The 17897-nt window shown below is 37.8% G+C and overlaps 1 protein-coding gene across 2 annotated transcripts in view; it reads left to right on the forward strand.

Moving 5' to 3' along the window:
• Window positions 1-1602: 1602 nt before the first annotated feature.
• The window catches only part of FIG4 (polyphosphoinositide phosphatase FIG4), a 171862-nt gene continuing 155567 nt past the window's right edge, over window positions 1603-17897 (forward strand). For both annotated transcript variants that reach the window (XM_068225673.1, XM_068225674.1), the window contains exons 1-2: window positions 1603-1748; window positions 9758-9983. In XM_068225673.1, the coding sequence (XP_068081774.1) occupies window positions 1677-1748; window positions 9758-9983 (298 nt within the window). In that variant the 5' untranslated portion in view covers window positions 1603-1676. The remainder of the gene's footprint in view (window positions 1749-9757; window positions 9984-17897) is intronic.

The raw sequence follows: 17897 nt of genomic DNA on the forward strand, positions 1-17897 counted from the left end.
AGGTATGTGCTGTGTTGGCTGCAGTAATTACGAAGTAGAGAAAAATGCGCGCTCGTTCTTCAGGTTCCCTCGTGACAAGAACATGTAAGTAATATTGCGTTTGCATATATATTCTTCCGGTGACAGAGATTTTTATAGTACTTCATAATCTTCTGACCTGCTCGACCCATGTTTTAACGGGCTTAAAATATAATACGCATATTTTATTGTATAGTGCAGCAGTTAACCTTCAATACCGATGTGTTGTTGTAGGTGTGATCTGTGGGTTTTGAAATGTCACAGAAGCGATTTGGATAAAGTGTACAAGAAGGAAGGGACGTTACGCTTGTATAAGAATTATAAGATCTGTTCAGATCATTTCTAGGCCAGCGACTTTAAAAATCCTCGACTATACAGCCAAGGGTATGTTACATTTTTACTCTAATTGTACGTAAATATTCCTCAGAGCATCACTATCGACAACATTTTCAAACTTTTCTTTCTTTTATCCCTCTTCTCAGATTAAAGCCGGGATTTTATAGATTTTCTTTCTGTTAGTAGGCTTCATGTTAAGAGGAAAATTGTCCAGCTATTAAATGTTAATTAATTGCATCATATGTGTAAGGAATGTGCCGATATTTTTATTGACAAATGTCTTAATGTGATGATACAATGTTTTTAAATGAGGAAAAAAGACAAATCCAACCGTAAGATTTCAGGCAGGTATGCTAAAGCTAAAAAAGTAATGCATAAATGAAAGATCAAGCCATTTCACAGCAGTCCATTTCACACCTTGTTTATATGTCTAATTTCAGTCTTTGAATAATAACCTTTTAAATAATTCTTCATTCATTTATCCAGAATTGCTTTAGCAACTTCGAAGTTAATATCTCAATACAACTTTCTTTCTAGACGTAATTTATTTATCCATTTCCGTATATACATTTCCATTGATATTTGAATTTAGCGCGATTTGTTCAGGTCAAGTCACTAGGAGCGCCACCGTCGAATTGTCTCCCATTTTATCAAGGCGAAGTCCGTAAGTGTCGTGTATTGTCTCTACTGTATTTGATGCGCTATACAGATAGATCGAATCACAAATGAAGAGATACTGAATCGAATTGGTGAGAGGAGATCAATTTGGCTAAATTTGACGAGAAGAAGAGATAGAATGATAGGACACATCTTAAGACACCCAGGACTTGTTCAGTTGATTTTTGAAGGAAGTGTAGCGGGTAAGAACGGTAGGGGTAGACCAAGGTATGAATATGACAAGCAGATTAGAGCAGATGTAGGATGCAATAGTTACGTAGAAATGAAAAGGTTAGCACAGGATAGGGTGACATGGAGAGCTGCATCAAACCAGTCTATGGACTGATGACTCAAACAACACAGATCAGTAATACCAACGCAATATAATACCTTCAATGAATAAACTAGTTTCTGTATCTTAGAAGTGAAGCTTCCACGGTGCGCAATGTATTCGAAACGTCGGCAAACTGTACGTGATATGCGTACAAGTACAACACGGTTCAACCCGGAAAATAAATTAAATAAAACTAGTTTCTGGATTAGGCTCTGACAGCGTGCAAACTCCATGGAAGCAGCAGTCTGGGTAATCTTTCGATCATGTGAGATCAACAGCAACAAACTTGTTTTTTTACTGTAGAGAGCTTGCCATTGGAGTCGTCAAAATCATGAAATCCGAAATAGTTCTTCATCCCATAATTAGTTCAATTCAAAAAGTAGCTCTTTATGAAACCAAAGCTGTGAGTATGCATTATCCATATAAGGTTATGTGTACCGGTATTGTTTATTTGCTCTTATGCCAATAAGCAATTTTATTGCAGCCAATTGTTCTACTCTTATGCTAATGAGAACTCATTCTGTCGTACGTTATACATTATCGTACTAGCAATTCTGCTGCAAATAATACTGAAGAAATGTCGTTATCCAACAGGTTATGTAACTTCTGACACTTTCATATCGCCTTTATAAATTAAATTCTCATGAACTGCAGTAACTAGACCTTAATTTCAGTCGTGAACAAGAAAACTTTCAGTCGTACTTAAGAGTTGATATCGTGATCCCAGTTAAATATGCAGTCCGAACCATACGGACGTGACTTTCTGTATGCATTGTCCACGATTTGAACCGCAGCCGCCTAGGTGAAAGCCAGCGACGATATCACCCGCCTTCTACGACCCCGTAATTTATAAGACTTCTTGTAATAAATCATATTGGTATCCAGGAGGTTTGCCAGCATCTTAGGCCAGTATGCTAGAATTCCTTAAAGGAATGAAAACTTACTGTTCTGTCATATTTCTTGCAAAAGGAAAAGAAAAAATTCAACTTATTCCAATCACTATTTACGAGTAGGTCGATTGATCCACCTTGCTGAACATTTTGGATTTAGACAGGATGGCCTTCCTGAAGTTTCATGATTTTTCCAAGCGAGAATTGTAGTTTACAGTCACTACATTGGAAAATTAGTCATTCTTTTCTTGTGATAAATAATTATTACTTGATATTCCATCTATTTCATATTATCTCTTATAGCCTATGTCTTTGCTCATTATATATCGTCGTTGCCGGGACAAAACCTCCTATGTGATAATATTTTTGGAGATATACTGACCCGCACCACATACATTATGAAGAGCGAGAATGCCTTGACAATATTCACACAATATTGCACCTTAGATAACAGAACCTTAACGGCCAAAGTTCTAAGCTAAGATATTTTACATAGGAGGTTTTGTCCCGGCAGCGACGATATGTTATTATTTATTTCTTTTTCGAACTTTTATGTTTATGTTCTTATTGTAGTCTAGCGTGCATTAAGAATCAGTTGAGCGGCTTATAACAGGACCTTTATGATGTGGTACTATATTACAAAGAATGTAAACATTGTTTCCACTTATCCTCTGTCTCAGCTCTAAGTTAACACTCAAGGACCCTTTCATAAGCTGACGTTTCACACCCTGAGATGTTTGACGTCCTTTTAAAAGTGAATGATAGCCTACTTGAACAATAGTGCCACCACCAAACCTTTCTATTATTGTGGTGGTGAGTGGTCCGTTTAAATAAATAAGAGGGCTTATAACCTCAATAACTGAATCATAATTCAACACAACTGATCAGGAACTGAGAAGAAATGGTTTACAGAGATAGTCGTTTTGTGTTCTCATATTTGTGGGGGTTGTTTTTGTTAACTTTTCCATTGTTCATTCTTCCAGTGCTGACCTGTCACTTAGTCAATCAATCAGTCAATACTGATCTGCATTTAGGGCAGTCACCCAGGTGGCAGATTCCCTATCTGTTGTTTTCCTAGCCTGTTCTTAAATGATTTCAATGACATTGGAAATTTATTGAACATCTCCCTTGTTAAGTTATTCCAATCCCTAACTCCCCTTCCTGTAAATGAATATTTGCCTATAATGCATAGCTATTCATCTTCATATCTTTTTATGTATTAGATACCAAATTATCTTACCCTAAACCGACAGGCATAAAAAGTACTGAAGAACTGTACCGTGTTGCTGAAGACACAAAAGCACTCTCCACATCGATCGCCAACGTCTGGAAGACTGGGCAGGGCACATAGAAAAAGAAGAAGAAGAAACAGGCAAAATCTGGATAATCAGTACATTGACATTTAAGCTAGACACTTGTAATTATCTGGCCTGATGAACAGTTGATAATAAGTAAATAATTACATGACCTCAACAATGGAAGAGTTGTACATGGAAATTTTCCAACTTGCTCTCGGGAACCTTCAACTTCTTGCATCCAGCAAGCACATTATAGTACGCAAACCTTTTCTAGAGTCCCAGTTCCCATTTAGCACTATGGAGCTCAGGGCTCAAGAAAAGGTTCGCGTACTATACATCTCTCATTGTCATTAGTGTTAGCAATAGGTCTACCGGTACTGAACAAATTGTTGTTTGAGGCTTGTCTGGCATTTTGAACATATTAAACATGCAGAACATAGAAAATGTATTAAGTGCAGTTCATCATCATAATGGTAAACTGTAGATTAAGTGAAATGGTATTTCACCTCATCAAATTGATAACTTCTTTAGCTTTTTTCTTTCTTTTTGCTAATGGTTTAGTGTCTTGGGAATTCGGACAGGTTATTTGGGCAATGATAGGATAGGAAAGGACTGGGGAGGAAGCCACCATGGCCTTAATATTAACGTATAGCCCCAGCATGGTGTGAAAATAGGAAACCACCAAATGCCATCTTCAGGGTTGCCAGTAATGGTATTTGATCTTACCATCTCCCAAATGGGCCAAATCGCATATGAAACTATGATCACATTGTTTTCATCGGACTTTCAGACATTATTAAAGTACCCTCTGTGGGTGGGGGACGCAGATGAAGAATACACCCACAGTATCCCCTGCCTATCGTAAGAGGCCACTAAAAGGGGCAACCGAGGGATGATAATTAGAACCATGAGACTACTTGTGATTAATTCCATTACTTGTGCAACACCATGGGTCGATGTTACTTGTGACTAGTACCATCTTGCGAGGAAAACCATGGGTTTACGTTACATAGGAGCAGTACCATTATGCGAGGAACACTACGGGTCTGGGCATTGATTGTAATAAGTGTCATCGTGTGTATTCCACCAGTCGGTTCCACTGTTTCAGAATGGCTCTGCATTACCTATGAGTAGTACCACTTTATGAGAAACACCATGGGTCTCCGTTGCCTGTGATAACTTGTATCACACCACGGGTTTGGCTGGCACCCGTGATTTGTACTGTTACGTGAGGAAAGCCATGGGTTGGTGTTGCCTGTGAGTGGTGCCATTGTGTGTACAAACCATGGGTCTACATTGCCTATGATTAGTATCACTATGTGAGCAAAACCACGAGTATACATGGCCTGTGATTAGTTCCACTATGTGAGGAACACCACGGGAATACCGGTGGACGTGATTAGTCCTGCTATGTGAGGAGCACCGTGGGTTTGTGTTGCTTGTGAGTAGTACGCTTATGTGCGAAACATCGTGGGTTTGTGGTGCCATTGTGCGTGACATACCGTGAGTCTACATTACCTGTGATTAGTATCACCATACAAGAAACACCATGAGTCTACGTTATCTGTGATTAATACAACTATAGGAGGAACACCATGGTTCTGCTTTACCAGTGATTATTATTATGAGGGGCTGGTGACGCGGAGTTTGGACGCCTTTGGGCAACAAGAGTCATCTCTGAAAATAAGGAATTTGTGAATTGGATCCGCTGACTGTTTTGGATTCATGGTCATTTTTTAATCGTTATTGGTTTTAGATTCTAGTCAGTGGATACATTTTGAAGTTTTAATTATCGTGTCATCTTTTTGCACCTTGTATCATTAGGGGCGGTTGAGCTAGCTATTAGGCCCCTTTAAACAACAAACATCCTCACATTATAAAAGTAAACAAACCTGTGGCAAAGACATCCATTAGGTGAAGAAGATTGCTGACCAGTGGATATTGCAGTGTCAGCGTGGCAACCTCAGCTGTATCGCTTGACTTTTGTGACGGGGTCCGCTGCCTCTCATATCAGTTTGTCAGTTGGTCTCTGGAGGCTGAGTGAACCCCATTCCAGCTCACAGTCCAGAATTGAAGTCCCTGGTCTGATTAGGAGTGGAATCCAGGGTTTCTACCCGTACACCATTGGGTTGGCTCTCTCTAGCCTAGCATCTGTGGGATTAGTATCTAGTTTTATTCCATTGCAGGACACACAAACATGTTTTATAGGACAAATTAAGTTCCTTGTACATTTGCATCTGATCTGCATTTTTTTAAACAGAATGTAGATTCATTACATAAGATGGAATATCTCCTGTTAGTTGGGAAATGCTTGACAAAAGATGACAAAGCTCTTGTATAAAGGTTTCCATTTGGCTCCTCTTAACCTTCATCGGTTAGTATGGGATAGTATGAGTAAGTGAATTTACTATGTCCCTTGACGTTTGAACTATATAGCATGTTATCTTCTGCCAGGGGGGGTCTCAGCTCAGGAACAAGGTTTGGCGACCACAGGACCTTAAACTGAGTCTGGTGGTGCTTCTGCATACCTGTCCCTATCTCCTCCATTTCATCTTTCCTGTCGGACCCCTCTTTGTGTACTCTTCTGATCCTGACAGTATTAGGTTTGTAAGGTGTAGGGAGTTTTTTATCTATACGTTAATTAAGGCCACGGCTGCTTTCTTTCTAATTCTAACTCTTTCCTACCCCATCATGACCATAAGACCTATCTGTGTCAGTGTGACATAAAGCCAATTGTAAAAAAACAAATTAAAAATTCTAATCTGTTCGGCTAGTTAAGAGAATCTTCCCAACAGTTATTTGAATGGGAGACACTTGTTCTGCCTGTAGGTGGGGAGAGACTATCCAGCATTTCATAATCCATGTACCTTGCTTAGCACAGATAGTGTAAGCCATCAGGCTGTAATATGCAATAGTCTTCAAACATAGGCTCATCATTGATGAATTGAACAATCATTTCAACTGAAATTTGAAGTCATATGAAAAAGTGAAATGTAAGAGAAAAGTATGCATTCCAGTATTCCACGGATACCATGTCAGCTTTAGAGGTCTAGAGTGTGCCTATTACTTTTAATAAACAGAAATTAATGGTACAACACCACATGCCACTTCACTTTCAGCCCTGCATGCACTTAATGACGATGACAACGATGATGATGATGATGTGAAAACTGTACCTGTTAGCTCTCTAATAACACTGATGATCATAGAGTTGCAGAGATTTCTTCTTCTTCTTCACTTTGTCTCCCGAACTCCCTGGATAATCCTGTTGCTTTTGCAGTTTGATCCCAAACTCTACTAACAGATATTAACAGTCTCTCATGTCTTGCACCTACAAACTCATTTTCAAAATACTTGTATACATGACAGACTAGCCCGTTTGTATCTGAATGTGTTGTTACCCATTCCTCCAAGTAAACGCAGGAGTAAAGTAACCAACGATGACATTAGTTCATATATCTCTTACTAATCCTGCACTAGGTTGTACATTTGATTTTCCAGCTGCTTTTGTCTACTCTTGTGTACAAGGCGTGTTCAGAAAGAAACCAAACTTTTGAAACAGTGCACCAACCGGCAGAAGGAGCGCACATAATGGCAGGTTTATACAACAAACTGCCATTTTCCTTGTTTTGCTCTGACCATTAGTTGCTGAGCTACAGCCACTGAAGTGAGCACATGCACAAGCTGTTTGTCAGATTAGTGTTAATCGGCAATGAAATCTTCCTTAAGAACATCGTAACAGGCGATGTTATGTGGCTTTATGACTATGATATTGAAACAAAGATGCTGTTTTGGCAGTGGATGGGAAAAGGGTCTCCTCATCCAAAACAAGGCACGCATGAGTCGGTCAAAGAACAAGGTGACATTGGTTGTATTTTTTGACTGCAAAGGCATTGTCCTTGGGAATTTTTACCGCATGGTCAAATGGTAAATAAGGAAGTCTACCAGGGAATTCTAGCACATTTGAGCACAGGAAGAAGCCTGAATTGTGGGAAAACCAGACTTGCATGTTATATTGTTACAATGCACCGATGCACGCGTCACTCCTTGTTCGAAGCTATCCAGCAAAACATCACACTCCCGTAGCGCCCCATCCACCATATTCTCCAGACTTAGCCCCGGCAGACTTTTTCCTGTCTCTCAAACTTAAAACTATATTGAAAGGATGTTGTTTCAAAACTTTAGAGGAGATTCAGGACAATGCAACAAGGGACCTGCACACTGTCCTAGAAAGTATGTTCCAGGAGGCTTTCCAAAAATGGAAGAAAGGATAGGAACAGTGTATTCCCAGTAGAGGGGACTACTTTGACGGGAGGGACAGTGCTTAAAATATTGTATAGTAAGTGATAAAGATGTTATAACAAAAGTCCAGTTTCTTTTTTTAACACCCTTCATATAGCAGTACTTTGAACAATAACAATGAGATTACATTTGCATCTCATTTGTGCATGCATGCATGCATGCATGCATGCGTGCGCACACACACACACACACACACACACACACACACAATGCACAATACCTGACAGAATCAAAATGTTCATTTGAGTGTTAAAATTGTGGCCAGTTTTTCTGTCTGCTGTGCGTTTGGAAGTTGTTCATCATTCCTTGTCCCTCTCTGAGCTATAAATACTTCAAATGCTTGGCGGGAAGACTCTCTTAACTCGCCAAATGGCCAGTTTTCTTGTCTGCCGAGCACATGAACTTATTAGCCTTCCTGCTATGCTTTCAGAGACTGTTCATTATTCCTCACCCCTTTCTGAGCCATAAATACCTCAAATGCCTCCTGAAATAAATTGATTGGTATCGAAAAGGTGGTTTCCCCTCAATATTTTATTTATTTCAAGTGTTCTTTGCCAAAACTGTATTAAATTTATTTCATGTAATCGTCAAATATGCTTGGCAGGAAGATTCTCTAAACTCACCGAAATGTTGTAAAACCCACGTGCGTGTGAGTGTGTGTGTGTGATATGAGGAATTACTTAACTCGCTGAGCCTCATATCATCACCAGTCAGCCCTGTGAGCAACTCTTTCACCGTTCATCGTGGGAACTGGCATCACTCTTACTTCAGTCACTCTCAGATTGTTAAAGCCAAGGGCAACACCAAGACAGGTCTCTGAAATTTTGTAACAGAAGACACAAAAGTCTTTTTTCCTTCAACTACTTAGTGCCTTTTTTTGCATATGGGCTGTTCTCCTCTCTTTGACAAAGCTCAGTGTCTGTCTTGTACCATTGCTTGTCATACAGTGAGACATTTGATATGATTTTTCTATGTGAAATAACTTAGATGCTGCTCCCTATCAGTAAATCCTGGAGTAAAATTCTCCCCATCAGGATTTGAACCTTGACTCACTCAATAGTAGATTTGAGCAATTGTGTTATTAAATTGCGAGAGATGCATTGGTGGACTAATGTCCCAAACTATTGCTATTTTTACTATGTATTTTATATCTTTGTTTTTATTATGGTATGTGATACCATTAGGTGTGACTGTACTCTTCACATAGGCCCCTAGGTCCTCTGTAAGTGATATATTACTATTCTAGAAAATACATTTTCTCATTCGCCTTTTCCCCAATTTATTGAAGTCAGGACTTGATTTACATTAGACCGTGTTTTATGGCTGGATGTAGATGAGTGATATACCTACAGGTATTGTTTGTTTCTGTGGTATTTTGTAATGTGATGCCTTGTGCGTAAATGAAGAGGTGAATGTTAGGAATCAAACTTAGGGACTTCTGAACCAAAAGTCAGTACACTGATCATTTAACGAAGGAACAGGACAGTCTTAATAAATATGTGAAGCAAGAAACTCCAAGGATGCAATATTTTGCATCTCACCTCTTTCGTAAGATCTGAATTTTAAGTGGGAGGAGTAGGTGAGAATTGAGGAAATTTGGTGCGTATAATGTTTTTTATAACTCTATTTAGTAGTTTTTATGTTATTTTTCACTGAAACAACATTTGATTCCAGTCGTATAGAATTTAATCAGGGGTTATGGAGTCTGTTCCTGCCTGGAAGTCATTTACCATTAAATGTATCATATTCTTTATCTTGAAATAAGTTAACATTATGAGCAGAGAGTTTTAGCCTTAAATATGTTATAAGTTTTGGTACCATGTTGTATTATTGCAAAAATCACACTACACCACTCACTATTTTTTAATTCAGTAGAAGTTTTTACTTTAGTAACATTGTATGATATGCCTTATCTGTTACAGAGATTTTACTTGATGGGTTCAAATAACACCCAGACAAGGTTTCGAGTGCTCAAGATCGATCGTATGGAACCTCGTGAACTAGTGGTTGTGGACGACAAGATTGAATATTCTCAGGAAGAGATCAGGGATCTCGTCACAATGATCGATATGGGAAATCGAACACGAGTTGGCCAGAAGTCTTCCTCTAATGGCGTTTCACGAGTCGTATCAGCATTTGGAATTGTTGGTAGGTGTTTTGTTATTTCAGTCTAAACTGGCGATAATATACTTTAACATACTTAGAATGATTGGTAAGTGAAATATCTTTTATATCAGTTAAAACAAGTTAGTAAAACTTCAATTAGTGCTCCACAGTATACATGACATTATAGCAAAAGGTAAATGATGCCAATCTTACCTGCCTCTAGAAATGTATTTACTGTTATTATCTAGTATTGTAAATCATCCAACATTTCCCATACCTACCTTGGCAGCTGCCACTACCATTGGCTGAAATTAATGGGATATAACATCACTCCCAGAATTTGACATAGATAGATGTCCTTACCAGCTATAGATGTCCTTATCTCCTATTGTACAATAACAACACCTGATCTACACACATACCTAAGCAAGTCTAAGACCGTACACCTCGCCTCATTCGACATACGAGGCCATTAGAATAGCAGAGGTACCACATTTGCTCGCATATAACTCGCCACCGCATATATCTTGCACCTCATTGTTAACATTTGAAATTGCAGGAAAAAATTCCCACACATAACTCGTATTAATTTCTGACGTCATAAAGACATACGGTACATAAATGAAATAAAGTTTGGGTATTCCATGAACGTGCCTACATTAAATCTCGGGACTGTACCAATTGCAGTTATGGTACTTTGTATGTGACAGTACAAGAAGCTGAATTTCTTTCTACCTGCAGAATGGTTGTGGCTAGTTGTTGTAACAAAAATACCTAACTCTGAAACTCCCACCCCAAGATCGCATTCCTAGTCAGTCAGTGACACTCAGCCATCCCTCTTACTCTTCAGTCTTTGTCAATGTGCTTATCACTACCCGTCCAGCAGAGCTGATCACGTGAACTGGGATTGTTTCCCTGTCCAGGCAGTCAAGTGATTACAATATTAGGTATTGTCCATCTGTTGTATTGTCGACAAGTACCAGTATTCTGTCTTCACATTTCATTGTTGTTTCTCAGTTAAGTTTCTTGTGTCGGTCGATCTTTAAGTTATGGAGAAATGTGGGAGTTATACTGCTGGATTTAAACTCAAAGTGATAAAATATGCTGAAGAACATGGTAACAGAGCTGCTGGTTGAGAATTCAGTGTGACCGAGTTTAATGCTTGCTACTGGCACAAACAGAAAGCTGCACTAGAAACCACCAACCGAATACGTAAGGCATTCAGAGGGCCGAAAACTCGTAAGTTGCCTGAGCTGGAAGAAGAGTTGCTTCATTGTGTTACAGAGTTGCAAAATGATGGCTTTAGTATCTCGCACAAGTTGCTACATTTCAAAGCGTGCAAACTAGCGATTATAGGAAGAATCAGCTGTTCGGATCTGAAAGTGAGCCAGGGCTGGATCCGGAGATTCAAGACATGAAAGGGATTGTGTCTGTGAAGGCAAACATCTCTCTGTCAGAGAATGCTAAGCGATTTCAGTGACAAAACCATAGATTTTCATCGCCATGTGATAGCAGTGAGGAAGAAAAACAAGTACCTCTTGTCTCTTGATTTGTCAGCTGGGGCCTGTTCCACGAATGCACTTTTCAACTTTGCACTTTTCACTTTTCAATTCTTGCAAAGTGCAAAGTCTTTCTGTTCCACCATGGTCTAGGTTGTACTTTTCAATTTCTTCGCAAAGTGAAAAGTCTTTGCGAATGAGTGATCCGATCGAGTTTATTCCATGAGCAAACTGTATAGGCCTAATACTATATGATTTTAATGCTTTACTTTTCGCAGCGAATTTGATGGTATAATTGTCGTACCGTATATGTTTTTATCATGGGAAAGAAAGGTTAGTATTACAAGAAGCTGGCTGTGCTGGAAGTTGTCAAGGAGAAATGTGACATCCTTTTTGACAACTCTAAAGATAACCTCTCAAATGATGACACACATCAATGTTTAACGGAAGTACCGTCAACACATCCACACACAGAAGGAAATTCACCCTTCATTAGAAATCCCGTCGCTATATTATGTGTATTATCAGGCCAATGTACTGTTAGGAAATATTACATTTACTATAACATCTATGACTTTGGTAACAGTTCTGCAAATAATTGATTTTGATGTCCCATGCATTGGTGCTACACCGTGCAGCTGGTCACCATTTACTAACCAATGTAAGCATATAAGAATTTGTTCTTTTTCAGAAAGGAATTGACTTCTTTTTGTTACATGTTTCAATCAATGTCCGATCATTTCAAGAATATAGTGAGCCTGTGTTGGGGTAATACGAAATCACTCGTGAAAATCCGTCGAAGTGAGGTTGTGAAAATTAATCTCATCTTTGTTTGTTCTCTTATTGGATTCTTCATCACTGTCCTCACTTGATGCTAATAAAAGCTCACGTCGTAACATGTTTATATCACTAAACAAAATTCTGCGCCGAGAAACTACTGTACATACTTGTTAATTAACAGATGAAAAGGGAATCATCTCTTTGCAAGATTTATGAAAACTTTTCACTTCATTTCTTTGCACTTTGCATTTCTATGCCAATGGAGGAACATAACAGGCTTGAAAAGTGATAGTGGAACAAAATCTGAACTGCAAAGTGGAAAGTTGCAAAGTTTGTTCGTGGAATAGGCCCCTGATCTAGCCATGTCAGCATTCTTCTCCAGCACAACATTTTAAAATGCATCTATTCTCTTTCTTAGTGTGCTAGGTATCATCCATGTTCTCATCCATGTTTCACAAAAATATTGTTGTAATATTCTTATCTACAGTATTTTTGCCTGTGCTAGTCCTATTTCTACAATCGTTAGTTATTCTGCTATTCATCTATTCCCTTCAAGACTTCAATATTTCCTGCATCATCTCACTTTGTTCAACAGCATTCAATTACGTTTTTACCATATATCTGCAGCCAGGATTGTTAAGTCTTCATGCTCTGGTTTTAGTCCTGTTTATCATTAGAATGTTGGCTGGTAAAGAAGTAGAATTAACCATTGGATTGTGTGCCTGCAGCCTGGGATCATATGGAGGGAGGGCAGTCGTTCAGCTTTGAGCGGGTGCTATTTGACATGAGTTAGGAATCATATGAAATGAATTTCATTTTGATCTGTATTGATGATTTATCACTATCAACAAAGATGAGAAGGTCCACCTATTCAGTACTGTATATAATATGTTAATATTATTTATTACATCGGGGCTAGTTTCAACTCTTGTATTGGGTCATCTTCAGCCTTAAATTATAAATGGAAAAGAACATCATATGTAACTTGCAAACACCAACACTAAATATAACATTATTGGCATGTCTTGAAACATTGATAAAATATGTTGTTACAAGAGTCCATGGCTTGCGTGTGTCACTTTTTCCTTTAAGAAAATCGCAGTCTTAATATAAAGCAGTACATTATTATGATGTACTATATTGAACGCATGTGCAAGAGAGATCAATTTTAATGGACTCGTGTAACCACAGCATATTATTGTTTCAAGATTTTCCAATAGTGTTATATTAAGTGTTGGTGTTTGCAAGTTATGGAACGTTCTTTTCCATTTATAATTTAGGGCTGAAGATGACCCAATACAAGGGTCGGAACTAGTCCTTATGTAATAATATTAAGGTATTAAATACAGTATGCCTTTGCTGGTAAGATATAGTGTTTACTGTCATCTGGTATGGGCTAGAATAAATTTGTTTACTTTCATTGTCCTGTCTCACTCTCATCCTTGGCTTTGACAATATGAAAGTGACCGAGGCATAAGCGATGCTAGTAATACCATTCCATATGCAGCGAGTCCCTGTTATGAATGGTGTGAAAATATCACTCATAGGGTCAGTTGGTGGTGCATGCATTTCAGTGGACTTGGCAGACTGATATATAATAGCACCTTCTGGCTTGGGGAGAAAAGCAATGGGAAACTGCCTCACTCCTCATTTCCCTAGTATGCCTCTACAGTGACACCTAGGCTAACTATGACAGCTGTTGGTGGAACTGTGGAGGATCAAACCATCCTTTGCGCTGAATACCCTACATACATGATATAGATTGATTCCCATGGGGAATCTGAAATATTTGTTCTGAATGAGTAAATTTATAATACCAATATATTTTTATTTTATTTTTACCTACTTGCTTTACGTCGCACCGACACAGATATGTCTTATGGCGAATACCAATATAAATGGTCCGTTTTTGGACATTATAAATATTTCCAGCTAACTCATTCCTGGTTGCCAGCGTTTCGCCCCCGTGTGCTAGGCTGGGCTCATCAGTTGGTACCTAGCACACCTACCATGCTAGTGCATACCGTGAAGGCCACTGTGTAGGCTAATTGTAGCCACCGGCAGTAGTGCCAATGCACTATGAGAGACTTTGTCTCATTACCCTACATACATTCACATATACAGTACTAGTAAGATACCCGTGCTTTGCTACAGCTTTAAACTGAAAATTATTATTCAAAGTTTTACATTTTGGAGAGTCCACTATCAGCTAAGCTTGTAAAATATGCCCTCAGTTTGTACGTCAAACGTTTATGGGGGAATGATTATTTTCCGATCTAACACTCATTTGAACCACATACGGAAGACTTTGAATGTTTTAAACCCTATCTTGTTTAAAATCTGAGATGTAAAAGCGACTAATCTGTGAAATTTTTATTTTGTACATTAAACAGTAATGGGGGAGTGAATACTTTTAAGGAGTGAATGTTTTTAAATATTTATTAACATCTATAATATAGAAGACCAACCTTCATTAAAAAAATAAGTTAGTGCCTGAACGGGTTTCGGAAGAATGGATATTGTGTTTTTGAGGGAATGCACCATCTAAATCCCTTACAGGAGAAATATTTTGAAATAAAAAATATTTTACACCTAGGACATAAAAGAACACCCTTCTCGTAAAATTTCAACTTTGTACGTCAAAGAGTTTTGGGAGGGATGAATAATTTCATTTACGGAGCTAACCTCATTTAACACTTTAGGGTTGTAACAATTAAAAAAATTCCTATTTCACACCTAGGATTTGGAATTGGAATTTTTTTTCGTACGTTATACTGGTTTGGAGGAAGGAATGAATATATTTGTTTTCAGATCTTAACCCCCATTTTACTCTCTGAGCATTTAAATTTGTTTAAATCCTTCTGTAATTTAATGCCTAGGACATCATTTGAAATTTTAACTTCATAATTCAAACAGTTTTGTATAAATGCATATTTTTGTCATCAATCCTCCCCCCCCCCCCTCCCCCCAGACAAAACCCCCTTAGGTGTGTATTGTTTTAAGTCCACTTCTTATTTGTATCTTCATCAAAATAATTCAACTCCTTTTACACCACCTGAAGTTGATTCCATTCTCCCCTCCCCTGCTACAAAATACGTATGTCTTCATTTTTAAAGGAGATTCCAAACACCAATTTTCTCATCCGTAACATCTTTTGTTTTCGAGATATAAGTATCCTCAAACAAAGAATTCAACTCATTTTTCAATTCTTTTATCTCCCCCCAATTGGATTTTCTGAAAACAAAAGAATACATGTTTCTTTCTTTAAGAAGGAGACTCCAAATACTAATTTTCATATCTTTGTCTTCAGTAATTGAGATATAAGTATCCTCATAAAAAGAATTCATCCCCGTTTACAGTCTTTCTTACAACCCCCACCCCTTAGGTGTTTTCTCTGAAACAAAAAATATGTTATTTTATTTTTAAAAGAAATTAAAAATACCAATTTTCAATCAATCAATACTGATCTGCATTTAGGGCAGTCGCCCAGGTGGTAGATTCCCTATCTGTTGTTTTCCTAGCCTTTTCCTAAATGATTTCAAAGAAATTGGAAATTTATTGAATGTCTCCCTCGGTAAGTTATTCCAATCCCTAACTCACCTTCCTATGAATGAATATTTGCCTCAGTTTGTCCTCTTGAATTCCAACTTTATCTTCATATTGTGATTTTTCCTACTTTTATAAACACCACTCAAACTTATTCGTCTACTAATGTCATTCCACGCCATCTCTCCACTGACAGCTCGGAACATACCACTTATTGCAGGTTTTTCCTTGTCCGTATTGAAGATTTTATCTTTCATCTTTATCTTTATCTTTCATCACAGATATGCCAACGAGCCATTATGGAACGTTCGAGAACATTTTAAATCCAATATCACATCAGAAAGTGTTTCATCAACAAGTTTGTTCACGAACAATTTTACCCCATTGATAATATAAATTAATACCAATACATTTTATAAATGTTACTCCAGCAACGAGAACAAGTCTATCGACCATAATGACAATCATCAACTGCAGAAAATATTCAATACTGTTATGAAGTTTTAATGACAATTATACAAGTTAAGCAACAGGAATCAACACAACTAGCCAGATCTCAAAAGTTTTTTATTTTATTCTTATTTTTAAACAATTTTAAAAGATGTTCACCAGATGAGTTTCGGCAATAAAATGTTAGACTGAAGATGATTTTAGACAAAAAGTGTTAGCTTAAGACATAGTTTTATTGTTGTGTGACTTTTAAAATCTTATAAGATTATCAATTAGTTTTATAGGAGCAATCTTGAACCAAAAGAATTGTTTTATGATCTTATACAATCTTAGATTAATGATAGTTTGGCTGATGATGCTCACGAAAAGGGGCGAAACATGTACCATATAAACATTATAATAAATATGTAAGTTTGTACTATATTTTTATTGTATTGAAAAGGTGGCAATTGGCAATACTAAAGGAATTGTATCACATACCACTTAGTCGAGCAGCTCTTCTTCTTTCTCTCAATTCTTCCCAACCCAAACTTTGCAACATTTTTGTAACGCTACTCTTTTGTCGGAAATCACCCAGAACAAATCGAGCTGCTTTTCTTTGGATTTTTTCCAGTTCTTGAATCAGGTAATCCTGGTGAGGGTCCCATACACTGGAACCATACTCCAGTTGGGGTGTTACCAGAGACTTATATGCCTTCTCCTTTACATCCTTACTACAACCCAAACACCCTCATAACCATGTGCAGAGATCTGTACCCTTTATTTACAATCCCATTTATGTGATTACCCCAATGAAGATATTTCCTTATATTAACACCTAGATACTTACAATGATCCCAAAAAGGAACTTTCACCCCATCAATGCAGTAATTAAAACTGAGAGGACTTTTCCTATTTGTGAAACTCACAACCTGACTTTTAACCCCATTTATCAACATACCATTGCCTGCTATCCATCTCACAATATTTTTGAGGTCACGCTGCAGTTGCTCACAATCTTGTAACTTATTTATCACTCTATAGAGAATAACATCATCTGCTAAAAGCCTTACCTCCGATTTCACTCCTTTACTCATATCATTTATATATATAAGAAAACATAAAGGTCCGATAATACTGCCTTGAGGAATTCCCCTCTTAATTATTACAGGGTCAGATAAAGCTTCACCTACGCTAATTCTCTGAGATCTGTTTTCTAGAAATATAACACCCCATTCAGTCACTCTTTTGTCTAGTCCAATTGCACTCATTTTTGCCAGTAGTCTCCCATGATTCACCCTATCAAATGCTTTAGACAGGTCAATTGCAATACAGTCCATTTGATCTCCAGAATCCAGGATATCTGCTGTATCTTGCTGGAATCCTACAAGTTGAGCTTTAGTGGAATAACCTTTCCTAAAACCGAACTGCCTTCTATCGAACCAGTTATTAATTTCACAAACATGTCTAATATAATCAGAAAGAATGCCTTCCCAAAGCTTACATACAATGCATGTCAAACTTACTGGCCTGTAATTTTCAGCTTTATGTCTATCACCCTTTCCTTTATACACAGGGGCTACTATAGCAACTCTCCATTCATATGGTATAGCTCCTTCGGCCAAACAATAATCAAATAAGTACTTCAGATATGGTACTATATCCCAACCCATTGTCTTTAGTATATCCCCAGAAATCTGAT

Source organism: Anabrus simplex, chromosome 1 (assembly GCF_040414725.1).
Source record: "Anabrus simplex isolate iqAnaSimp1 chromosome 1, ASM4041472v1, whole genome shotgun sequence".
In the NCBI taxonomy this organism is placed as follows: Eukaryota; Metazoa; Arthropoda; class Insecta; order Orthoptera; family Tettigoniidae; genus Anabrus; species Anabrus simplex.